The sequence below is a fragment of the Photinus pyralis genome, unplaced genomic scaffold (genome assembly GCF_008802855.1).
Source record: "Photinus pyralis isolate 1611_PpyrPB1 unplaced genomic scaffold, Ppyr1.3 Ppyr1.4_LG5, whole genome shotgun sequence".
In the NCBI taxonomy this organism is placed as follows: Eukaryota; Metazoa; Arthropoda; class Insecta; order Coleoptera; family Lampyridae; genus Photinus; species Photinus pyralis.
Window position 1 is genome coordinate 10516611 of NW_022170596.1, and position 27088 is coordinate 10543698.

At 35.5% G+C, this 27088-nt stretch overlaps 3 protein-coding genes across 3 annotated transcripts; all 3 read right to left on the reverse strand.

Moving 5' to 3' along the window:
- Positions 1–5704: 5704 nt before the first annotated feature.
- Positions 5705–6627, reverse strand: LOC116172609 (endocuticle structural glycoprotein SgAbd-8-like). Its single transcript, XM_031489848.1, has 3 exons — positions 6521–6627; positions 6296–6465; positions 5705–6048 (listed from the first exon to the last, which is right to left on the reverse strand). Exons 1-3 carry the CDS (start codon positions 6536–6538, stop codon positions 5727–5729), a joined length of 510 nt encoding a protein of 169 aa, XP_031345708.1. The 5' UTR covers positions 6539–6627; the 3' UTR covers positions 5705–5726.
- Positions 6628–12675: 6048 nt separating this feature from the next.
- On the reverse strand, positions 12676–13513 carry LOC116172611 (endocuticle structural glycoprotein SgAbd-1-like). The gene is made up of 3 exons (XM_031489850.1): positions 13288–13513; positions 13118–13242; positions 12676–13058 (listed from the first exon to the last, which is right to left on the reverse strand). Exons 1-3 carry the CDS (start codon positions 13300–13302, stop codon positions 12773–12775), a joined length of 426 nt encoding a protein of 141 aa, XP_031345710.1. The 5' UTR covers positions 13303–13513; the 3' UTR covers positions 12676–12772.
- Positions 13514–21605: 8092 nt separating this feature from the next.
- On the reverse strand, positions 21606–22844 carry LOC116172608 (endocuticle structural glycoprotein SgAbd-2-like). The gene is made up of 4 exons (XM_031489847.1): positions 22686–22844; positions 22249–22487; positions 21925–22198; positions 21606–21871 (listed from the first exon to the last, which is right to left on the reverse strand). The coding sequence occupies exons 1-4, from the start codon at positions 22698–22700 to the stop codon at positions 21707–21709; spliced, it is 693 nt and encodes a 230-aa protein (XP_031345707.1). The 5' UTR covers positions 22701–22844; the 3' UTR covers positions 21606–21706.
- Between the last annotated feature and the right edge of the window lie 4244 nt (positions 22845–27088).

The window sequence follows — 27088 nt, forward strand, 5'->3', positions numbered from 1 at the left end:
AACAAATTTTGAAGTAATTGCAAATATTCATTGCGAAAGAAATTCATGGGTGCATTGACTCAACTCAACCGAGTTTAAAATAACCCTTTACACGTCTAGCTCTAGCTGATATTGGGCAACCAAATGCATATAAGGTAATAAATGAAATGAAGATTAGCCAACAATCAAATTTAATATATTTTAAGACTTTCTGCTGTATTATAATAGGCGATTTGTAATGTGACATCTTCATTTTTAGTAATGTGAAGGTTAACGCAATCGCTGCATATTCATGCATGGTGTACCTATAAATTTTCATTCGACGGAAAGTTGTAGTTATCATTTCAATGACCGAAATACAATATCTGCCAGGTTCATATACGATTGAGGCGCCAACTAATGGTGTCAAATGCAATAGCTTTTGGTATACAAAAAGCGCAGCATTTGATGATCGTAACGTAATTACTGTGGGATAACGGCATTTACTCATTTTTAATGTCAGTCACATCACCAAAGTTCGATTATGTATGAAATAATAAAAAAAAACTGCAAAAAGATGCATTTATGTTACGTTCATTTGCAGATCCTCATTGCGATTTCAAAGAAAATACTTTCATTTTCATCTTGCTTTCTCAAGGTATATTGACCGCGGCGTGCTACTATCGCTTTCATGCAGGTCTCGGTGCCAGTGAAAATGGATTTGTAGGTTGGGTTGACCTTCTTGACCAATAGTTTGTAAATACAAATGGAATTTAATTTCTTGATAAGTAACATGACACAAACACGCCATTTTTTCTAGGCAGCCCTGAAGGACTATACTTATTAATAGTTTATTTATCACTTCCAGCATTCTTAGTAGCCAATTGCACATATAAGTGTTTTAAAATTTAATCATATAAAATTCTAAACCTATACGGCTTCTATACGGTTGTCCAGGGTGGTTTTATTTCTACCATTGGTCAATTTTCGAAAAATTGGCAGAAAATTGAATGTCAAACCATTACTAACCAATGCCTTTTATTTGAAGTGGCACAGAGACAGGACAAATAATACAAGTAACGAGATATCCTTGATGACAATTACTTTTACACATTAATGAAGCAGTTTCGGAGGTGACATTTGCACTCAGATTAAGTATTTAACAACAAATTATCTTTGTAACAGCCTTCTCGCAGAGAGTTCGAAACCTGTTCAAACGGTGGTCAAGGCTTCATTTAATAATAAAAATGTATTACACGTTTTAATTTATGCAACCACGTTCAGTATTTATTTAGACAGAACATCTCTCAAAGCAATGCCTACTGAGGCACGGTGATATCGATTAATCAAACACAAGAATAATAGTCCTTGATGGGTAACACTGCATCTCTTTTTTGAATTTTTGGTTTATCCCTCGGTTTATCACTGGTACGAAACCCATGTTTAGTGGAGTGGCCGAAGGGCGAAATGTCGCTTATCAGGTGGTATGCAGGAAGAAATATTGCCACAATGGCTCGATCCTCGAATCCTACCACAAGTGCAATATGCCAATTTCAATATCGGAATTTTATTTTTAAATGGGCCTGATTTCATCCAAGGTTGCTCTACCAATCCTACCCACTATACATCAATGCTTTGTGTGTGGAAAAGAATGAAGCAGAGTCCAATTTCAACTTGCACCGGATCTGGTGAATCTACGCGTAAAACCAGGTGTCAAATTCTTGACAGAATAGCTTCCTAGCTGAAACCAAAAATTGCCAACATATGTACGCACGGCAAGCATTTTGTTTTCTTTTATTAGGAGGACCTACCATCCAAATTTCGTTTTAATTATTCCATAAATAAGAAAATTGCATTTCTGCGCATGCGCAACACGATTTTTGCGCATGAATTTTGTTTGCTTTTATTAAAGGGACTTACCATAGAAATTTCGTTTAAATTGCTTTCAGAAACAAGATCGTTGCGTTTTGCACATATGCAACACAATTTTTTGACTTTGACAATTTTTTCTCCGTTTTTTGATAATATAACCCGGCCCAATTTTTTGTAGGTTGTACACAGGAAAAGCTAAGCACATGCTAGGAAGCTAAAAATGCGGGATGCAGCGAAGCGAGTAAAAAAAAGAAAAATGTCACATAAAAGCACAACTATGCATTTTTCGAGAAAAACTTCTAGAGTATTTTTTAAAGTATTTAAAAAAACCTTTCTTCTTTTTGTTAAAAAGATACTTTAGCATAAATGTAATAAAGTAGATCCGTGCTTTTTTCAGCGAATCAATCAGTCCAAGCAACCCCTAATTACCAGTGTACCACCCTAATTAAAATTAGTCCTTCACCTTTTCCAGGTTTCTCTAATTACGTATTATTAATACATTCTAGAAGTGTAACCAGTCCAGAAGACTTAATTTTGACATACATGTTGCTTTTTGAATTTCAAAGATTTTCCTCACCGGAAATTTTCTGTACGGCAAAAATTAAGTGAGACGTATAGACGTTTAAAACGTGTACCTATTTCGAACTTGTTTTAGCTCTTTAAACTCACCCCATTTTAAAACAAGAGTTTTAAAGAGGTTTAATATAAATAGCCTTGTAGCTCTTGTAAAAACCAACAAAATGGATATTTAATGCACTTTCTATCATAAAAATGAAAGAATTTTAATTAAAAAACGAACCACAATTTTTGTCGAAAAATTCTGAAAGCACAAATCGAAGCATGATGCTACATGACTGCGGTATACAGTGTGTCCCAGATCGCGTGGGATTCCATAGGTAACTTTCTTATTATTAAGGGTACAGAATTGGTTAAGTGGGCAATGTTTTGCAATTTTTGATGTTTATTTAAAATTTCCTTGTGGAAATTCAAAATGTTCGACGTAAATTCAAAAAAACTAAAATTGGTCCTTTCCTTGAATTTCTTATATCATCGAAAGTATACGAGATACAAAAAGAAGTTTTATATAGAAGTTACTGTCTTTGATACGCTTAATTTAGAATTGATGTCAAAAAAATTCAAGATGGCTGCTTTTGAGGAACATTTACCACCTATCTAAAGTTAAATAGGGGCCATATTGGATGTTTAGATTACTTGATAGATTTTTAATTCTCTCTTCAACGAACTATCATAGCATAAGATTGAAAATAAGATACCACTTATGTATATCAACGGTTTTTATATTTTAATCAAGTAGTTTGTGATGAATTAAAAAAAAACAAAATTTATTCGAGGCAAAAAAACAACGAAAATAATTACATCCTTTACTCAACGGTTTGATACACCATCTATCAGGAGGTTGAACTCCATACATACAACTCTCGTCAATTATCTTCTTGAGGGCAAATACTTTGTTTTATTAAACCACAATAAGGGTTGATTTTTAAGGGTTGAAATATTCTGAAATAATGTTCCAAAATCATTACTCAACCCATCTGAACCAATTTTACTCTCTTTAAGCTTTAATATGTAGCTTTATGGGTTTTGGAAAAAACGGGGTAGTTTATACTATTTTAAGTTTAGTTTCTTGGACTTATTGCAACTGATGTTACCTAAATACCACAACATGTGTTGTTCCCATTACATTAGTAATAGAAATATTGCTGATGTGTGTAATGAATAATGATCCCGTGCCGAAAAGGACAATGCACAAAACACTTCAAACCTTTAAAAGTTTTACGAAGGAGTTAACCGATTGCCATTTGTATAGGATAGTTAAAAAAGTCAATATACAACCGTTTTTGTATGATGTGAAATAAAATCAAGAAAAGTACCTAAGAGAGGTCACTCGATCTTCATTCCCATATGTATGTTAATTTTATTAAAGTGGATTCAGCGAAAAAGTTATCATTTCTCATTAACGCTTAGGGGAGTTCTCAATGTTATTTCGATAAATGATATTATTGAATTTGAATCTTAAATGTAAGGGAAAATCCGCAGTCTTACGGTCGAAAGTTGTTCAATACAATCCTTACGGCTTGTTTAAATGAATAGAACAATAGATATCAATCACACTATTCATTTAAACAAACCGTAAGGATTGTATTAAACAATTTTCTACCGTAAAACTGCGGTTTTCCCTTACATTTAAGATGCAAATTCAATAATACCATTTATCGCAATAACATTGTCAACATGTTAACTTTTTCGCTGAATCCACTATAGCTAGCTCTTCAATGATAACCTTTTTTGGTGGTCGGTGCTGATTCCCGGAAGACAGTGGGCAATATCAAAATCCCTAAATTCTAAACGATCTGCTACTAAATTCTGACTAACACTTAGCAAAGAGTATACAACGAATGCTCTTTGCACTTAGGTACAATGCACTTTGGGAGAGAATCAGTAAAATTAATAAAATTAATCATAATTCAGCATAAAACTTCTCTGTTCGTCGTGAAAAGGGTCGGAATAAACATACAACTTGCGTTGCGTTATATTACACAAAATTCCATTACAATCTTGCTAAAATGGAGATGGGCCACAATATCCAATTAAAATTCTACATCATGAGTGTTCAAAACAACATTACAATCAATTACCAACTCAAACCGAAAGTTACTTACAGTTTTTTCAAGTCAACATATTCAAATAAAATTCGTACACACAAATCACTAATCAATACGATGGAAACCAAAAAAAACATCTAATGACGCATTGTACGCTAATGCAAAGAGTACCCATAGTTACTCTTTGGCTAATGCACTACCACTCTTCTTCAATTTTGCGTAATTTATATTTATATTATTTATTTTATATATGACAATTAACTTGTAAAATGATACACTGTTTATATTCAATCGTTACCCCAAATTGACTATGGTAGGCTAGTAGATTTATAGCCGCCTTATAAAGACTAGGTAGTTAAAATAAGATGAGAATTGTTGGCTATATCTTCGAAACGGTTGAGAATAAAAATATAGTTTATTAGTATTTTTGTCTTCCAATATCCTCTACTGTAATTTCCCAAAATATTTCCCATTGCTCCTGAGACACCCAGTATATTCCATTTCAGATAAGTAAATTGGTATTAACTTACTGTATGACCCAAAGTAGAAAATACATTTCTCTTATCAACATTATTATATTTTCACATTTTCAAAATATTCAGAGAGCTTTCTTTTCGATATCCGGAATTCGTCGTGGACCACCCTGTATTTGAACTATCAAGTAATACTTCCGATATTCGAAATGGATTGAAATCTATTTACACAGGTTAGCGCCGGTTTTTGTTCCGGTGTATGCACGTATTGCCAAATTTTATACGATTTTTGTAGAATCCTCCGTTAGGGGCTCAATTTAATCACATACGCCACCTTGCTCTCATAAAGTGATGAAACTACTGTCATATTTTTGTGATAATTTCTGCGCTCACATATAGGGTAAGTGATCTCATTGAAAAGACCTTCAGTTTCCAAAACGATCTGCTTCACAAGCTCACATTTTAATGCCTTAAAAAATGTTCAATTAACAACTTTGATGGAGAAAAATTTGAAAAAATGGAATAGCAACGAATGCACGACCTCATTACAAGTTTTACATCATTATCGGCGATAGTTACCCTGATTTTTAGAATAAAACGTTATTAATTTACGTCGTTATTGAAAGGGTGAAATTAATCTCACTTAGGAAACAGATTGTTATAAGGGCAGAACATGAGGCAGTGAACTTCTTTGACAAAAACATTTTGCAACAATAAAAAATTTAATATAACATATGATAAATTTCTATGCAAGTCAACAAACAGGATCAAATAGATAGTAGGGTATACTGTGAGAGCACTACTCGTGTAATGCTTCTTGCCCAAAACCTTCACCTCCGTAATTCGGGTGGAGTTGTGCTTGATGAGCTTGTGCAGCGAATTGCTGGTGGTGTAGGTCTATACTTTTTTGTAATTCTTCTGGAATCGGCGGGGGTGTCGGTAAGTGTGCACCTTGGGGATGGAAGCCGTGCTCGTCCGCTGTGTAAGTGAGGGTGATTGGATGGCCGTGTTCGTCATGATAAGTTACAGATCCATGCTGAACTAAAGATTCGTGTTTCTTATCGCCGGCATTCTTTAAAAATCCATGTTCGTGAGCATGAATTCCATTTGCCGTTTCGAAGCTGTAAATGTTATGGAAATAAAAAATTACACGCATTACACTAATTACACGAGATTATCGTATTTGATTATTGGAAGTTTCACTAATTTCTCTGAAGAATTATTTGTATTCCAGATAACTTTCTATTTATTGTAAACGTTAAGGTACCATATGAGTATTTTAAACTGTAACATCTGTCGTGAAAGCATGCACTTTCATTACCAGATTAACGTATTATGTCAATTACAAGCAAATATTCGGCATCTCACCTAAACTTGTATCCTTCCTTGCTTTGTTGGAACTCCTGCTTCAAAATCGGAATCGGCGGCGTGGTGTGATGCTGATGAAGAGGTTCATGGTGCTGTTGAAGCTCCGGAAATTGGTGAATTGTGATGCAATAAATTTGGCCAATAATTGAAATTACCAAAATACCACTTGCCTATGAAAGATACATTCCCATTACCATACGTTAATAAACAGTCATTATTACTTACGCTGCTGTACATTTTCATAAATTGTTTATTGCAAGCTGAGCTACAAGTCTCGAATGTACTTCCTTCCGACTGATTTCTTCTTTATATATGAAGCCCTCATACCTCCGTTGCTGTTCGTTAATTAGAAACTAAACCTTACGCCATGTACATATAAGGTTTGGGTGCCGATACCTAAACAAATTAGCGCTAGAGACAATTGATAGAAACGCTGCATTGTATGGTAAAATTAATGTATTGTTAAATTAAATTTTATGTAATAGCCAATCAAATATCTACTGTTTCGTAATAGCAAACGTAGTAATGACCAGACCTGACGCAGTTATGTTTTATATCCAATTTTGATTTATAACGACTTGTTGAGGAAGCTGGAGAAATACGCTCAATTATGGCAAATGTTTATGTTTCTTTTACATTTAAAGCATTTTTGCAAGGGTAGTTTTCAGAGGAGCAATTATATCTGATTATAGGTAGTTGTAATGTCAAAAAGTAAAAATCGAAATCGCACATTTACCCCACCACCAAAAAACTGAACAACGAAAGGGTTTTCAAAGTTTTTAGATTCCCCAAACTTGGGTCGTTGCTCTACCATTTAACATAGTTTATAGGCTGACATAATCGTATGTTTTGTATTTTTCAATTAGGGTGAACGACGTTGTTCGTCAACAAGTTATAGCTGTCACAGATGACCAATAGCCATGACCGCATAAGTTTAGGTATGCATGGTGAAATTATTTAAATATATGTTGTCGTTTAATTACTTACCAAAAAAATCGATGCATCAATGGGTAACCGGTCAATGGATGCGTGTAATTTCACCCTTAAGATACTTCTTTGGCAATTAGAGATTATAAATAATGAAGAAGTTAATTCGAATAAGAATTTACAATGCCCCTTTTAAAAAAAGGTAACAGGTGGCAGGGATTACAAATTCTCGACCCTTCGCATCTGGTTTCGCTGAAAATGTATCACTTTATAAGAAGACATGCATTTGGCCGACGCGATAGCTCACGGTAATGCTAACGAAAAAAAAATCCTAGACATTCCAGACATTAGCTTTTTAATAAAAAATGTTATTATGTGACATCCTGTATAAGAGTTAAAAGGGAGACTGTAGTTATACCAACGTTATGAATATTTTTTTAATTTCGTTCACCTTACTTCTCGAAGTCACTTTCTATTGACTTTCTGGTGCTGGGATGAATAGCAGAAGACACAAAACGCACTCACCTAATTTCTGCCAGTAACAGGAAGACATAGATTTATTTATTTATTGTCTCCCTTTCTTGTTTTCGGTCCTCAACAGGTTTTCGCCCAATTACAGAGTGACCCGCATAATGATTTATAGAGGTGCCCCTGCAGAAGGTCTTAAGTTGTTCTATACTACTCCGGTATTTACCTTACGAATTAAGGAAACTGCAGGAAAACCGGCAGAATGCTCGAAACTGATCTAAGGAAATTCCCATCTCTGCCACAGATGAAAAATTCACCTCAACCCAGGTTCGAACACCCGACCTCCCGCCTATGTAGCCCAACGTTCTGTCAAAAAATGCATCAGGCGCATAGAAGTGGAAAGGTAAAAGCTTCCCGGATTTGTTATTGTCGTAAGAAGAAGAGTACCTTGTCTAGGTGAAACAAAAGACTATTTCCTAATAGGTGTTAATAATAGGAGTACAGAACTGAAAACATTCCGACCTCAGTTTGTATTATGGTCCACTAAAGAGCACTTTCTCCAGATAAAAGAAAGCAAACTCGCCTAATATCTGTTAGCAACAGGAACACAGAGGTGAAAGCCTTTTGATGACTAAAAATTGTCTCAGGTGCATAAAAGTGAAAAATCGTCGTTCCTGTCCATAAAAGTTCTCCTTCTCCAGCTGAAACGAAACAGATTCTCATAAATGCTTCCCGCAGTTTATCTAACTGTTCAAAAAGCGCACCTTATCCACGTAAAACAAAAGATAGTCTCATACTATCCGTTAGTAACATGAGCACAGAGGTGAAAACTTCTTCATGAAAAAACGGATCAGGCGCACATAAGTGAAAAAATATAACATGACTTCGTTCTGTTCAAATAGAGAGCAATTTTTCCATGTAAAATACATAGGTGAAAGCTCCCTGATCACGAAATGTTGAATCAGGCGGACAGAATCAGGTGCAAGTGAAAGGGGTATACCATGACTGGTAAAAGCTCCTGCAGGTTGTGTTCTTATTCAAAATAGGACGCCTTTTCCGGATGAAACAAAAAATTCTTTCATAACAGCTGTTAGTAACAGAAGCTCAGAGGTGAAAGCATCATGATAACACAATATGGTATCAGGCGCACAGAAATGAAAAAAGGTAAAGTGACTCGTTAAATTTTCCCGTAGTTCATATTCCGGAAAAAATGTGACAGGGGCATAGAATAGAAGAAGAGTACAAACTAGCTAACCTATCTAAAAATGCGCACTTTCTCCTTATGAAAGAAAACATCCCCTCCTCTTAGGTAGCTGTTAATGACAAGGGCACAGAGGTGAATACTTCCTGGCGAACAAAATTGTATTAGGCGATTAGAAGTAGTGAAAAAAGGTAAAATTCCCCGTAAAATATTCCCGCAGTTTCTATTCCGATCTCATGAAGAGCGCCTTTAAGCCTTTAGCGATTTAAAGATATGTTAAATTACTTTTCTGAGGCCACATGGATTTTGATCAAAATAAGTCAAAATCGTTATTTATGCACCAAGATCATTGGGAACAAGATTAAGAGCATTATCTCAATGCCCAAGACATGAATTTTGTAAGATTAACATAAATTATCGTTAAAAGTGATTGTTATACTGAGGATCCTTCGATATTTCGTTGTATCGGTTTATTTGTTTTATGAATTTTGGTTGCATACAATTAGGCGCCCTTTAGAAGCGAGTTTGTCATTTAAAGGTAGACAGAAGGAAAAACAATACATGTAAATCCATTAATTAAACAATTGCGTGTCGCCGTGATCTTATAATTATAATTTTGCTAATAGGTTATCGATTTTGGAAACTTTAGTCCATCGTCAGACCTTGTTAAAATACATTATGTGAAAGGGTGGACATTATAAAATTGTATTTTAGCAAGGTCTGGCGATGGACTAAAGTTTCCGAAATCGATAACCTATCAGCAAAATTATAATTATAAGATCACGGCCACACGCAATTGTTTTATTAATAGCAACCTGATAATTCAAAATGGAGCGATTCATCGATAGTGTAAATCTATATCTATGTTTATTTCTTAATAAATAAATCTGTGACCGGCATTTTCTCCTGGAGAGCATAATAGTGCAGTACACACACCATAAGAGTTTCTGTTAGTAACATGGCTTGCAAATTATGAAAAATGCCCAGATTTTCTCCAAACTAATTTTCCAACCAATAACACACCAAAATTGTATAAGGGGCTACTTGTTTCCTGACACATCAAATTTGTTTTCTTCGTATACGAGTATTTACATTAATGGGAACACTTTCTTTAAGTGAATTTATATTGTGTAGCAAATTGAAAGTTACTTTTATTTATCAATGAGCATTATATTAAATACCAGATTTACAAAACCAATTGATCAATATTATCTGTATCGACCGGATGAAAGTAATTAATCGAGTTACTATTTTGAACAAGTTTCTACCAGCTCGGCGTGAAGAAAAACAGATCTGCCTCAATCGTACCCCGACATTTTAATTTTGTTAAATTGTTAATAAAAACATTATTTTATGACATGTAGTAGGTATTCCATTATAATTACGCGAGATATCAGTAGACGTTATCGGCGATAGTGTGCAATTTCAGAATAAAAACTAGTTGGAGCTTTGGAGCTTATATTCCCAACTTTATGTCAAAATGTGAATATGAAACGCTAATAATAATTATTAAATTTTGAGTTGGGGTTAGACTGTTAGTTGTAAAACAACGTTGTAACGTAAATGAGAAGTTTTTAGACACTGATTGGAAGTTTATGTAAATTTTGCAGTTCAGTCTATTTTAGTCAGTATTATTGAGGTATTGAAGTTGCACCCTAGATTTTGCAGATCCTTATTTTGTCACTGTAGGCTTTTTTATTTCTTATCTTTGCACAAAGCTATTGGAAGAATAAACTTATTGAGTATTAATTACGGTTTTAGTATACGATTAGCTTAGTGTCAGACGTTAAACATAATAGATTAATTTTGTGCTTGATATTTTTACTTTGTCGAAATCAGAATTTTTTCACACGTTTGGGTTGCTTCGTCTTGGAGTATGATATTCGGAAAGTTGCAAATTTGATGGGCTCTTGACTTATTTAAAAAAAAATGTTTTGGTTCCTTCTACCAGTCATTTTTATCGCATTTCCTTAAGAGGAAATTGCTTAATTTAAATTTGTTGTTATCATCCATTTGTTACAGGCTGTAAAGCGCAGTCGGAATTGTTTATTGCAAAAATGCCTATAAATTTGGGCATCACTGGAATTACCTAGCTGATTTGGATGGTTTTTTTACCGCCGTTAATACTCGAAGATGCGGGAGAAAATTAGTACCCGCGATCACTGGCTTTGTTGTGGCATTTAATATAAATTGATGTTGGTGTATTTTTAAATTAAAATTAAAAACAAAAGAAATGAATAAGAAAAAAAGGGTTAGTTGCAATAAGCAGCTAAATCGTCAGCCAATTTGCCTAATCAAAACGGTACGTTTACTACGAGTTACGCAAAAGAGAAACTAGTGCTAGGGAACGTAACCAAAATGACAGTTCAATTTTACTGTACCTGAATTATTTAGCAAAAGGTAAAACTAATTGGAGTTGAGAAATTAGCTTTCGTGTGTTAAACATGGTATCGATACAACGATAAAAGTCTTCTAAAAAAATGTCTACTTTAGAAAATTTTGCAAGTACATTTTTTTGTCCGTTTTTTATGCTCTTTCTGTTGACGCATAGTAAAGATATGGTTTTCATTTGAAAATTTCGAATTTTTGCCCAAAAACCGATTGCCAACGCTTATGCGTATTATTTTCGAATCACATTTGAAAATCAGAGCAATAACAATTGATAGGGTGGACTTTAGCTGTCCATTCGTGTAAAAAACATTTTGCCAAGTTGTCAGACAACAGCAATATGGCTAATTTACTGAATCTCTGAAACTGTGAAAAAATGTCAAATATATACGAAACCATGTTAGTTAGACATACCATTGTTTGACACTGATTTTTTATGAGGAATTCGAAAATGTCATCAGAAAAGATAGTGTCATTTGAAATAAGAAAGTTCCGGTATCGTTCTGATACAACCGAAAAAGTGGCTATCTTGAAAATATTTTTAAATAATTCCTTTTGATCGATTGTTCAAAAAAGGTAATGGGTCCAGAATCGAAATTCCAAATCGGTGCTGAGATACTTCTAATGGTCCACTTGAAAATACCACCCTGTATATTTCGAACGTTTATTAAAATATGAAATAGGGAAAAATGTTAATATGATCTGAACATTTTATTAAGACTGGAAAATTGCGTCTTCTCCATTTACTTTTGCTAAAAGTGCTTAATTAATTTACCGTTGAACCATTTTTGCTAATGTCATTGGTCGTAACTGAAGAACTTATATGTTATGTAACCGCGAAAAGGCAGCAGATGTTCAAACAAACGACACTAGAAAAATGTATCCGAATGTAAATTTTGTAATTTAAAAGTCAATATTTGAAACCTGTGTTTTAAAGAATATTAAGTAGTCAAATGCATCCCGACGAGTATTGAGAGGGACTAGTGAAGTATTCTGACTGTCGCTGGTATCTATCATAATCGTGCCCTAGCGATATATGCGCCATGATATAAACCAACACTGAGCTAAGACGAGCTTGAAAATGTTTGCCGTTATTCTGTGGCTTTTTTCTGATTGTACAGATTTTTGGGTAAATACCTACGCTCAATCACCCATACAAAAATTTGGTCAAGCGGTTAGCGGGGGTAGCCCCAGAAACTGACCAGCGAAAAATTGATTTGATATACTTCAATATGAATACTGGCGAAGTGAACAGTCTTTAGGAAAACAACCCCTTGTAAGATTTAGGGAAGAAAGAAGGCATGAATAGAGATGATATATTAATGGAGAAACCCACAAACAAAGTTTCTCCGATTTTATGTTAATGTCCATGAAGGTATATTATACATACAAGGACGTCTCGTCTTAACTATATTTAAAAAAAAAGGAGACCCGCTTAAAAGTGTTTCTATTACTACCTAGAGAATTTGGTATAGTACATTAGGATGGTTAAATTACTTATGTTTGGCTTTTCGTTGCCGTATGCGATTCTCCTCCTCTTCCTCTTCTTCTGGATGTGCCGCGTTCCACTCGAGAGCTCTTAATATCCATGGAGGTATCGGTGGCGGTTCGGGAAGCACATTTCCCTGGACCTGAAACCCGTTTTCATCGGCGATGTAGACAATTGAAACTGGAATATTTCCCGGAGCCGTGTACTGGTAGGAGCCTTGCACTCCCAAACTTCCAGATTCCTTCACATGGGCTTGCTCCTGGGCAGCAATACCGTTGTCCGCTTCGTAACTGCAACAGTGATTACGTTAGCTGTAATTTGCAATTCAAAAACGAAGGTATAACCTAACCTCCACCTGTATGAGCCATCGCTGTTGACACCTTCACTTTCGTACTTTAGGATCTTGCTATTTTCGCCGGGAACCACTCCGGACACCAACACGATCGACTGCAGACCAACAATGGCACAAAACAACTGAAATTTGATCTTTGATTACTAGTCTTGGAGAAAAATACGTACACTTTGTATGTGCATGATCTCGAGCAAATTCTAAAATAGTCTAACCCTCCGTGATTACTAACTCGCTGTATTTATACAGTCCCACCTTTAAATAGTATTTTGGTGCATTGTATGGGAAAATCGTTGAAATCGTACTTGACCTTATGAACTTATACAATTATTGTGATGAAATTGAAATCAAATTTAGTGTTCGTTTATGCAACGTCTGTCATTTGCACATTTATTATAATTTTCGTTTATAGCAGAATTTTTTTAATTATCATACCGTTCCCTCAATTGGTTTATACCAAGCTCACGTTCGTGATGGGTAGACCCGGAAGAGTACCATTTAATAAGTTACATTACGGATCGAAATTCTTACTAGGCTTTGTACGAGGTCAAACGCCACTAATTGTAATGCGAAGATGTTGTGTAATCCGTCTTACCTTTCTTGTTATTTATGGATGTGCAAATAAGGACAAATTTCTTTGTTTTGAGAAATTTTGGAATATATTCTTGACAATCAATAAAATTTATTATTCGTTAAGGTCAACTGTGTGTAAGGTACATTTAATTCTTCTGTGAATGTGGATGCCATTAGACCTCGTTTCGTAAGCTTATAAACTTATAATGTTATAGGGATAATTTCAGTAGGAAGTTCCAGCCATTAACGGGACAGCTCTAGGGATAGGCTCCTTCAAGAGCTATCGTTACTTTTTTAGCCCTTTTTGTTGACACTATCAAGATACGCGGCTGCTACCTTTAGAAACTTGAATTGGACTGACATTTCTACAAAGGTTGGGAAATTTCTTAACATTCTTCTCATTCTAACATTTCTTAACAAGAAGCTAGGTATCTCTACGTGTAACACTGGCTCATAATCCAGAACAAAATTAAATCGACGAACCTATGAATGGGACCATACGGATGAAGTGGAATGAAGTGCATATGGAGCTGTGATCATCTGTTGTTGAATGTCAATTTGCTTGAATAATTCTCCATTCATGCTTTGCTTCTAATTACCTTACCTATATACTTACATGTATGGATATGTAGCTACCTACATACGTAATTAGTTTAGGGACAACCGATCTCATGTAATGAGATGATTCTTGGAGGGATGGGATTAAGATATCATCTCCAACAAAATACGTTTTCCAATTTTGGAAGAAAAAGCGAGGTAGGTACAAACGTACTTAGATTTTCTTTAATTAGGTAGGTTTAGGATAATTTGTTTCACATTTTCATTTCGTTCCAGACTACAGAGTGCGATGTTAAGCATCAGTTAGTAACGAAAGATTCCACAGTGTCAAATTGCACAATTTCCTTTTTTGTATATCAGCGTGAAGTTAGCCCCTCAACTTCAAAATAATGAAACGTCAAATACTGCCTTCGTTTGCACATTGATTGCACATTGGGGCACACTTCGGTTTTTCGTGTGCACATTACTCTAAAAAAAGATATTGAAAAAAACAAATTGGGGGGGGGGGGGACAACTTCACGATTCTAGCCCCCCAACATTAAATTAATGGAACGCGATGTACTTCCTTCGTTTGCACATTAATTGCACATGTGGGCATACTTCGATTTTTCATTTGCACATTTCTCTAAAAAAAGATATTGAAAAACAAACTTGGGGGGCCAACTTCAAAATTTTAGTCCCCCAACATTAACATAATGGAGCGCTATATATTTCAATCGTTTTCATTTTACGGTAAATCATGATTTTAGCCCCTAACCTTAAAATAGAATTGTATATTTTACCTCCCGAAAAAAGAAATTAAGAAAATAAATGGTGTTGGGTACATTCATCCATTTTTATCGAATGTCACCAAATTAATTTCGACTGATAGATTTTGGTTTCTCTATTTCGGAAACGGAGTGTTTGATTTCTGTTAGATTTCGTTGGCACACCGTCTTTAGTATTAACATGGAAATTTGTGCGGCGATCTTCATTTTAATATTTAGCGCCATTTTTAATGCATTTTCCAACTCATGTTTGAAGTCGCTATTATGGACACTTCCTCCGTCCGTCCGTCCGAGGCCTTAACTACTCCTACAGTTCTCAAGATATTTCTTTTTTATAGAAATGTAAAATTTTACCCAAAGATTCTTCTAGTACAAACAAGCATATCGCATATTGTAAAAATCAGCATATTTTAAAAATCAGGTGTGCGCATGCGCAAACTGTGTAATATCAAATTTCTTTTTTATAGAGATTTAAAATTTTACCCAAAGATTCTTCTAGTTAGCACAAACAAGCATATCGCATATTGTAAAAATCAGCGTCTTTTAAACATCAGGTGTGCGCATGTGCATACTGCTCAATGCTAAGTTTTTTTTATTTATAACATTTATGCCATACATTATTTTGTACACATAAATACTCCGTTATATGACCTTTACGCTAAAGCTACATACTCGTTAAACTTTTTTGAATTTTTAATACAGAACGCTATTACAGACATGTTCGAGGGGTATACAGAGTGTTACATGACCGCATGTAAAAAAAATTGGGTGATAGAGGGGATCAAGACAAGCACATTTTCCAAATAAACCGAGAGTCCACCACCAAAGGGTGCACCCTTACATGGGGTTTTTGAACATGAAATTCACGAATCTGGAATTAGTTTTTGAAAATTCGAAAAAAAGTTTCACTGCAATTTTTGGCCGGACAACGAAAATGAAGCGAAATACACGAAATTTGTTGTGTACATACTTGATGAGTTAAGGAACAAAACGGAACGGTTTTTTAAAATAACTTTTTAAACAAAAGATTTGATGATTGGGCCTTCGGGTTACAAAGTGTCCTCCGCCTACGAGTGAGTGATCTAATTTCGCATGTAGTTAATTGAAAATGTCGCAAATAACAAAAAAAATAACGATTTAAATCGATATCTACTTAAAAAGCATTTTCCCATCACCCGCAGCCACGAAATTTTTGGAATCGAATTTGCAGACTTGGATACCATAATCGACGTATCGAATTTTTTGTGATCATTTAATCATATCGACTTATCGTTATTTTTTTGTTATTTGCGATATTTTCAATTAACTACATGCGAAAATAGATCACTCACTAGTCACTAGTAGGCGGGGGACACTTTGTAACCGGAAGGCCCAATCTTCAAATGAGTATAACTTTTGTTTGAAACGATATTTTAAAAACCCTTCGACAATTTTGTTCCTTAACACAACAAATTTAGTGGAATTTTCTCCATTTTCGTTGTCCGGTCAAAAATTGCAGTGGAATTTTTTTTTGAATTTTCAAAAATTAATTCCAGATTCGTGATTTTCATGTTGAAAAACCCCCAGATACCAAATTTCGTCGAAATCAGAATTTTTTTCGCACCCCCAAGTTGGAGCGCACCCTTTCGTGGTACCAATTTTGAAAAAAAATTCAAAATCGGATAGGGCATACCCCAAAAACCTATTCAATTAAACAAGAATTCCAAATTTCACCATCTCTTTGGGGATGGCTCCCAAACGGAACACGTTGGACCCTCGGTTTATTTGGAAAAAGTGTCTGTTTTGATCCCTTCTATCACCCAATTTTTTTTAAGGTCATGTAACACCCTGTATATAAAAGTAGCATACTTAATTAACGGTGAAACTTTAGCCACTATTCTATATGCGTGCGAAACAATGAGCTAAATAATTATTCCAACTGTTAATAGTGCGTATGAAAAAATATGCACAGCAACTAATATACCTATTAATCAATTATTAAATGCCTAATAAGTAGCAATAAAAATTTCTCTAGAGCCCCTTTTCGAGATTCATATGCGTCTTATTCGAGCTCCATCCAGTGGCGGATTTAAATTTTTTGCGCCCCGAGGCACACCGAAAGATATGCGCCCCAAAATAATCTTTGAATTGCCATAAATGTTAAGATGCTAAAAAAAATCAAGTTATAACTTGAAATTTTTAAAACTAATATGAATAGAAATACAGTATCACACGTCAAAACTTGCATTGTTGATTATCGTTCTTACAGTTACAGTTTGTTTAAACTATCTACCAATTCCGATTTATTTCATAATTTTAATTACAGATTTTTGTCATTTGTAACTTGTTAGGGACTTATTTTAAAACTTAAAATGTTACCTCAAAAATTTTGTGCAAAAAATGCCGCCCTCTAAAGCTGCCGCCTCTAGGTATGTACGTGCCTATTGAGCCTATATGTAAAACCACCACTGGCTTCATCAAGTCCATCAAGTTAGCCCCCGCAACGAAATATATGGCGCTCCATTATTTTAATGTTCGTGGACTAAAATCACGAAGTTGCCCCCCTCCCCCCAAATTTGTTTTTTAATACCTTTTTTTAAGGAAATGTGCACACGAAAAATCTAAGTGTGCCTGAATGTGCAATCAATGTGCAAACGAAGGAAGTACATGATGTTCCATTATTTTGAAGTTGGGGGTTAACTTCACGCGGGTTCTTGTATTTTTACAATTAAAAGGTCAATCGCCGGGGAAAATTCACATTAACTACTTGTGCGGAATGAAATCCATTTTAGGATACTCAAGGGTACGCACTCGATCTGATGTCATTCTTCATTGCTGTATAGGTACATGCGTTGTATTTGTTTACTTTTATGAAACAAGCACAACTAATGAATTATTTATCTGCACATACAATCTGAAGATAATGATCATTACAGATAATTTGGTATTTTAATTTTTGAAAACTTGTTTCTTTTAATAGACGTCTGGTATGGTATTGCCAGAGCTTATATTCTTCACAGTATCAAATTACTACTCCCCAGTTAAAATCGATAATTTGCATCTCTGTAAATAGGGTAATTGTAATTGTAAATTAATTTTGATTTAAATGCACGAGACCGATATCTACGCAAGTAGGTACCTATAGTCCTATACGTATCTTCAAAACGTGTTTACAAAACGAACAGTTAATATTAATGTGACCTCTATTAGAATAAGAAAAGAAATCACTATATCATATTTGTGAGAACTATTTAAATGTGAGTGCCGCTTTCAAACGCATTATTACGCAATACACATTACTCACTTTTAGGTAACGAGGGTGACTGGATTAATCGTATGTTGTAAACCGACGCGATAGAAAAGAGGCGAGGAAAGAGAACAAGAGATTATACAAATGGACAGGTCCGCGAAGTTGGAGCTACCACATGGCACGTGAAGATTTTCAATCTATCGACACGCTAAAATTTAGTGCTCATTTTGTGCCAATTTTTGCTGTAATGCAAATGTCGTGTTCAAGCCATGGATGTTCAAAATTTTCAGTTGTCTCTTTTTTCTTTTCACTTCTTTTCCCGAATCTCATTATCTTTTCTAGATTTCGCTCCATTCCTTCCTTTCCCAATACCTTTCCATCTTTCCCATCATTTTCTTCATCTGTTCCCATGATCGTACGCCTATGCCAGGGATTATATCTTCCTTCTTCCCACTACTATCCCTCCACCTTGACCCTGTCTTCTTCCATGTCGCGTGAGTAGAGATTAAATACGATTGGGCTAAATGGAAATCCCCGTCTTAAGCTCTTTACACGTCCAAAACATTTTAAACCCCTTCTCTTCTTTTCTTACCCAAATTTTGTCTTTCTGTATAGTTCCTTGATTTTGTTGTTTTCTTTAACTTCTTGTCAATTTTCCCATATTCCATACGTTTTCTCTTTCTACTCTCTCAAACACTGTCTATGCATGAAAAGCGAAGACACCTTTTCGCCCTTTTTTTCCAATTCCTTTCCACCAATCTTTGTAATACATACAGTGCTATTTATTAGGAAGTGGACATAAAGATTACTCCCTATGTACTTTTAAATGACAAAATCTCTTCTGAAGGACGCCTAATTGTATACAACCAAACTTTTTAAAACAAATAAAGATCTGGGTGTCAGATTAATCAATTTGAATGCTGTTGTTTTGCCTTCTGTATTTTCATTTTCGTTCGTGTCCGAAATATTCAACAGAAGAAGAAGAAGAAGTTGATCTTGTAAAATGAAGTAGTGTCAGTAACACTTCAAGGAGCGTAAGAGATTTATTTTCTGTGAAATCAAAGCAACAATATGCAAATTAATTAGTAATGACAGCTTTCTTTTGAAAGTAGACATAGGGAAAAACAATACACTATTCCCAATAAATAGCACTCTATATGAAGTCAACCGTTCCCCTCCCTTTTTTTAGCCCATTTGTGTTTCCTTCAATATCCTCCAATATCCTCCAATAACCTCCTCTTTTCCGTTTTCCTTTCTAGTCTTTCATTCAGTATCATTGCATAGATCCGATATACCCTCTTTATTATAGTAATTCCAATATTCCAATATAATTTACCACACAATCGTTGTTCCCTCTTTTGAAGATCGGCGCGACTTATCTCTTCCTTCCATTCTTCCGATAGACCCCCTCCTTTCCATACCTTGTTTACTAGATTTATAAATCCTTCCCTTGACTGTATCTGTGACGAAAATCCAAGCCTCGTCTCTCCTTGTCACTTTCTCTTTCTTCAGTCTTTTTTAATGCTGCTCGATCTCCTCTCTTGAAATCTCATCTTCTTCAACCTCTTCTTCTGCTACCTCGTCCATACCATAGAGAAACAGAAAAATACGAAGAGCAAATCGAGGAAGTAAAAACAGTAAATGATTTTTGATAGGTGATACCTAAACAGTGAAAAGAATTTGAAAAAGTGGGCTGTGGGAGGGAAATACAATTAGAGAAATGGAAACAACATTTTTTCAAGTTACTACAAGGAAAGCAGGACAAAGAGGAGTTCTACCTTCCTTGTAGTAACTTGACTGTCTCTCTCTACTTTCTTTATCGTTATACGTGGTTTTTTATTTTTAATTATTTAATTATCTCTTCTATAAGTTCTACTTTTTCCTTATCTTATTTCTCTTCTCTTTTTCTTCATTTTCCTTCCTTATTCCTATTTCTTCCATCATCTTCTTTTTCATTTCATCTATTTGCTCCTTGGTCTCCTTCCCGCTCTTTTGCCGCTTTTTTTATTTCCTCCTTTACTGGGTCCATTAATGCCATCATTACTTTCTCCATGTTTTCTTCTTCTTCTCCTCTCAATTCGCTCCCTTCTCTTTTTCTATTTCTCTCTTGTGTGTGCGTGATGTGTGTTGCCTAGCTGCACTGGGTCATTTGTTTGCTTGTGACATGGGTTTACTTCGCCTCTTTTTCAGCCTTTACTATTGTAGCGAATAGAAATCCCCACTAATCATCGGCGATTAGAAACTATGGCGAATGTGACGCATTCTTTCCGGGAAATATGAAGTGTTTGTCCTAGAACATTTGGAAGCGTTTGTTCTTCTACTTAGAAATGACCAAATCTCTTCTGAAAGGCGCGTAATTCTGTGTATCCAAAGTAACTTTTTAAAACAAATAAATCTCTGGCTGTCATATTAAGTAATTTGAATATTGTTGCTTTGGCTTCACAGAAAATAAACCTCTTACGCTCTTTAAACTGTTACCTGCACTATACTAATTGACAATATCAACTGTTTCTTCAGTTGAATACGTCGCACACGGACGATCACAAAAACACGGAAGCCAGAGCAACAGTATTTGAATCAATTAATTAATATGACAGCCAGATCTTTATTTTTTTGATTGTATTAGGCGCCCGTCAGAGAAATTGTGTCATTAAAAAGTAGACCAAGTAAAAATAATACACGTAAATCCCTATGTCTACTTCTTAAGAAATATCACTGTATAAGTATCTATTTACACTTTTTGTGAACTATGAATAGGGGTGATAAGCGAAAAGTGCTAAAATTTTGACACTTTTTGAACACTACATCTAAAGCCCTATCCAGAATTCGTCGCGAATTCTTATGCATGAGTTCCAAAAGGATTTAAGGAAGGTTGCAGCTTAGTACTTTTTTTGGGAAGCGCGATCTTCTTTTGGTAACGACGACCGTAAACCGGACTACAACTATATTGCCTGTGTTTTTTCACAAGGTGGTTAAAATGATTCAATTACAACAATCTGTCCAAATGCCATGAACTTATTACACTGGTTTTGATCTCATTTCTCAAAGAATTGTACTTGTTGCCTTGAGAACTCGTTTGATACTTGTCATTGATTAAAATGTAAAAACTAAGTATTTTAAAGATTCTTCAGAATAACTTAATTGCATATGATCATGTAACTACTACAATTTCATAAAACAAGTTTGTAACAAACCGTCTACGGTGGGCCCCAAAGAAATCTGCACCCGTAGAAGGAGTATTCCACACTAAGCGCTTCTTGCTGAATCCTTATTTTTATGCTAATCCCAGTAATAAATTTAAAATCAATTTCACCTTTTTCATTTTAGAAAAATGTAAGAAATCGTCAATTACTTCATTTGATTCTTAATTAAATGTATTTATTAAAATTATTATTGGCAACAGAATAAATTAAACTTGAGGATGGAATCTACATTTCGTAATAAATCACAGAAATACGCGCATTACTGCTGCTGATGTTGGCGTTGTTGTGGCCCATTGTACTCTTGTTGGTATTGGTTTTGTCTGTTGTACTCTTGTTGTAGCTGGTTACGTTGGGACTGGCGTCCTGGTTCGCGATAGTCCTGACTTTGTTTCGCCTCGGGTGTGTATTCACGCGCGGCCTGTTCCTGATTTACACTTACTATATAAGAGGTTTGGATTTGGTGTAGGCGTTACTTACTTGTTGTTGCCTAATTCCAGCGTAAATTAAGTCTAGACCTTTTTGTACCTCTGGACTGACTGGTGGTGGAGTTGGGAGGTGGTCGCCTTCTACGTGGAAACCTGTTTCATCGGCCGTGTATCGGGTGACGATAACTTCGCCGTTGGGGGCTGTGTATGTGAAGGATCCTTGTTGAACTTGAGCATGGAGGGTTTCACCCTTTGCATCTGGATCTGGTCCTAAATCCTTTAGGTAACCTTCTTCCTGAGCTAAGATGTTGTTGCCAGTTTCCCATCTGAAATGCGGTTAGTTTGAGATTTGCGGAAAGTTCGAAATTACGCATACAGTGCTTTGTAGCTACCATCGGCACCTTGTTCTTTATCAAACCGAATTATCGGAATATACGTAGTCGACTCATGACGTCTATTCTCGTGATACTGTTGGGGTGGCTCTTGGTAATGTTGATTCTGCTGGCCTTCTTGTTGCTGTGGTTGCTGTTGGTGTGGCTGTTGGTGTGGTTGTTGGTATCTTCTCCCGTGTGATTCTTGAGCGATGCACGCCCCCACAAAACAAAGAGTCGCTACCTACATACGAAAAAGGCACTAATTATGTCAAATACTAACGTACACAAATTTAAACAATAATGTCGGTGCGCGACCCATCCTACTATTTACATTCCCACACCCATAAAGAAATGCATTTGTTACATAATGGTCTGTAAATCACGAACATAAAAGCCATAGGTCAGTAATAGTGAAAGGTAAAAGGACGCGCATACTTACCAAATACTTCATCATAGTTCAGCACTGACTTTGTTAAATGTACCATGAGCATCCAGTGAAATCTGTATTTATACCCTCTCTACTTAATGTCGCACCACTCTAAGAATACGACGATTCATTTAGATTGACCCCACTGAATCGTCTTGTTAAGTAGGAACATCTCTCCTGCATCTTCATTTCATGCAGATTTGTAATCAAATATTAAAACCACTTACACCAATTTGTTGGATGTGCATTGCCAAGTTGCGTAAATTGACATCGGCCCACATCCGCATCTTGGAAATTAACCTTTAAAGGTACTGCACTTTAGCAACCCAAATGCGTGATGTTACAGCAACACATCAAGCCATCAACCTCTTGTACAAATCCCTCGCTAAGCGTTTCTGTTAATTTCCGTCGGGCACACCCAAAAATCGTGTTCCATTTCATAATATTTTAATCGGCACGGCGGGCGATGGCATTTTTAAATTGGGAAAGCTTCTGGTCGTCAGAAAATTAATGCAAATTGAAAAGCGCAACCACTGCTGCCAAGTCTAACCTCAATTGCCTACAATTAAAATTAAATTAGCTTTCTTTAAACGAAATGTCATCGTTTCTATTAGTGAAATATTATATCATATAGGTACATGACGAGTCTATTGTATGCGTATCGGTGAACACTCGATGCAAATCACTTTTTTTTATCAAGCCGAAGTGAAAGTGAGGATGGGGTTCGTCTAAACGGTACACTTCTAGGTTTACCTTGAAATTACTTTTTACATGTATATCGCAAAGGTGCTTTCCTGCATCACTAATTTATATAAGAAAATACCATTAGTCTCGCTCGATCGTTATGTCAATTTTGGGAGAAATGTTGTAATAGAAAGATTACCATAAAAAATGGATCTTTGGTTTTTTTACGTAACGATTAATTGTAATTCCCACGAACTCGTGCTTCTTGTGGTTTTTACCCAAATTGTCTCTCATTACCGAACTAACTTCCTGCTCGCTGTACCAGTAGAAGGTAGCTTTACATTTGTGAAATGAGGATCTCATTGAGAAATTCGCACGGTGTACTACAAACGAAAGGTATTCTGCACCATGCGGCTGTTTTATTGCACACTTGATATGTCTTTTATAACCGCAGGCAATCTCCGATCAACTCATTAGCGGTTCTAGACGTGCATTTATTTCAAGGTCTCTTCAAAGTCATCACTTCTGCAAGAACGGATGCTTGACTAATGTAATCAGTTCCGAGATTCTTTGCACCAAGGAGTAATCCGCTTGGGAATTATCTAGGATTGATTTAGTAAAATTAAGAATTGCTAGATTTTCTAACTGTACTTTTTAGTACCTACGCATACCCATCGCGATACAATTCTTCCAGCATTTCTCATGGTAGGTGCAGTAGACTATATTGGTAAATATAGTGATTTGCCATCTCAATCGTAATACATGATGATTTCGCCATCACAAAATAAGAATTAAAGGCTTCGAAATGCAAGACATTGTCCCAGATATTATTTTAGATGTCATCCTTTGATCTGAAAAGTGAAATGATCATAATTGTATTTAAAAAAAGAAGAAAACAGCGACAAAGAAGATAACCTTCTAAAGCATTCAAAAATATCTGCTCTGTCTAACTTCATGCCTATACAATGCATTCCCCCCGAGGTCGGATGCAGGAAAATCCAGTTCCTAAACCTATCGCAAAGCTGGGGCCACGCTCCAGATAATGGAGGCAATTCTTCCTAGGCACCATTCTGGATTAAATCTCGAACGTCTTCTGTTTTTCTGATCTAGCGCCAATTGCCAATACTTTTATTTTTTTTAATTTTTGGGTGAAAATCATCATTTTACAATTTTGGGTTGAGGTAAGAATTTTTCATCTGTGGCAGAGATGGGAATTTCCTTAGATAAGATAATTAATCGACACGACCCCTAAGGCAACCACTCCACGAAGGAGAATAAAACGCATGAAAGACAATTTTATTTCGACCGACACCATTACCGGTTTTTACAGGTAAATAGAAATTGCCTTTTATACTTTATTACAGTCTTAAAACTATTCTGGTTTTTGACCTCTGGCCAACCGGCAGGAGCTGCTCGTATAGAATCGAATCATGTAACGTCCCGTTGTTTCGTTGAATGTACCCTTAGTTTGAGTAACCGACTTAATACGTTTTTAGTGTGGAATGTAGTTGGTAAAAGTCGGAATGAGGGGAATATCATTGTTGGTTTTGTCATTGAAATGATCAGTACTTACATTGAGAAAAATGTGGAAATTTCATGTTAAAAAATTCAGAGGCATCAATTGTCTAAATTATATATATCTAAACGTATTTCCGTGAACCCCTGTTAATATTTTTTCGAGATAAAGTTATTTTCATAGGATTCTTTATTTGGTTGACACGTTTGTTTTTAGGATATGCCATGTGTTTCAATTTAATTACCTATCTTTCTTTTTTCTATATCGTAATCCGAAACCCATTTATAAATAGGATACGTAAGTTTCAATTAATTTGATTTTAGTCTGATATTGGTATTGTAGTTTTTGGATGTATCTTTTCTGTAACAAACAATAAAATGAAGTCTCGTCTTCTTATGGAATGCTTGAACTAGTTCACCAACCTATCATTGAAATGTTCCGCTTAGCTAACACATGGTATTTAAGATCAGATGTTTTGCAATGCAATGTGTGAAATGTCGGGGCAAATTGCCCTGAAATTCATCTTTTGCCTTTGTCGTTAATGTTAAATCAAGGCAATTGAGTTTGTTAATTTATTTATCTTTCTGTCGTAAATGAGTTGTAGCTTATGAGTAATCGGCTAAGCTGAAAATGTGCATTTAGTGTAACCTTGCCCACAATTGCCTTGTCTTCTACCCTTACATTTTTGTATGTATACTCTCCTGGAGGATTACTGTTGTATTTTTTTGCATCCCTCTCATACGATTACCTTTTGTTGTGTAATTGTTTGGGCAATGAAGTTGCTATTTATATCGTCTGCATTCAAGTCAGTTTTATGCTCTCGCCATGAACTCAAACCTTTTCTTTATAAACAGCTCCAACGCAAAAGTGACGGATCGTGTCGAACCTCAAGGTTTCGATATCTTCCGCAACGCAAGGCGCAACCAACCAAAATCTACTATTCCTATTTACATCCGTTGCCGGGCTGCACCATCGCAAAGTTGGCGGCTCGCTTCTATTATCGCAAAACCCACCGCTTTTTTCAAATGCAAACAAAAGCGGGGTAGCAAACGCAGAACAACAAATAGTAAGATATAAAATAAAAGAATGATTTTTCGAAGGATATAATAGTTATTTACATATGAGTATGGTAAATCAAGGTTTACGTTAACGAGTGAGATGTTTACTGCCGAAGCGTAGCTGAGGCAGGAATTTCGAAACGAGTAACGTAAACTGATTTGACATACAAATAATGTAAAACATTTTATTTCATACTGCTCTATTTCTATTAAAATACCATTTTGATTAGAATGTTGTAGGTACACATTAAAATAAAAGCAAAAGTCGATCACTTGATTTGTTTGATCTGACAGTGGTTTGACAAATATCAATGCATACGTTTAGATGGATGTCAGTTGCGGTTGCTAGGCAAAATTTCCAGTCTGGTAAAAATTTTCAGTCTGGTAAAATACGATTTACCAGACTCAAATCAGTCTGGGAAAGCGGCGATTACTAGATAGTATGAAATAAATGCAATTTCGGCATATTTAAATTGACGACTAAGTTGATATAAACGTATAAACGTTGTTGTGTAGTTATTTTTAACGCGTTTTTTTTTAAAAGTAACGGTTATACATTTACTTTGGCTGTTCGGTCGGTCGCAGGTGTTTCCAGTAATCAAAAAACGTGAAATGTGCCAAATTTGTTTATTTCCGAATTTGATTTGTGGTTATTCGTAACCCCCCGCCCCCCAATTTACCTGTACTAAATTGAAATGTTTTTCATATCCCGTCATTATTTTTGGTGTTAGACCGAAATAACGTCTACATGAAATTGTTTACACAACAATATATTCGGTAAATTGTTTAAATGTAGGGACGGTCAATCCCTTTAATTATTGCAATAAGCCCAATTGCAGTTTTTACCCAATCAACCGATACATCGCGTCTCCACTTCATTTTTCTTAGTACCATTTTGCGACGCCATGTTTTCGAGATATTCCCATTTCACCATTGCACCATGACTATCACGTCTTTTTCCACCACTTTCCTTTTGTAAGTACCCTCTCTTGACGCTTCTTGTAAGGGTACTTTCCAGTATGGTCTTAAATTTTATCGATTGAGCGAAGTTGGGTCAACATCTTGTAAATTACCGTAGGGCACGACTAAGTGGAATGACGTTTAGTGCAATACATTTATTTAGCTCCTGTTAATTTCACTTACTTAATTGGCCGGAT

Coding starts and splice junctions, on each gene's coding strand:
- LOC116172611 (XM_031489850.1), bottom strand. Junction 13,059..13,117: donor GATGGCTCATACAGGTGGAG/GTTAGGTTATAC, acceptor TCACTGTTGCAG/TTACGAAGCGGACAACGGTA.
- LOC116172609 (XM_031489848.1), bottom strand. Junction 6,049..6,295: donor AAGGAAGGATACAAGTTTAG/GTGAGATGCCGA, acceptor TAACATTTACAG/CTTCGAAACGGCAAATGGAA.
- LOC116172608 (XM_031489847.1), bottom strand. Junction 22,199..22,248: donor GATGGTAGCTACAAAGCACT/GTATGCGTAATT, acceptor ACCGCATTTCAG/ATGGGAAACTGGCAACAACA. Junction 21,872..21,924: donor CTGGAATTAGGCAACAACAA/GTAAGTAACGCC, acceptor AGTGTAAATCAG/GAACAGGCCGCGCGTGAATA.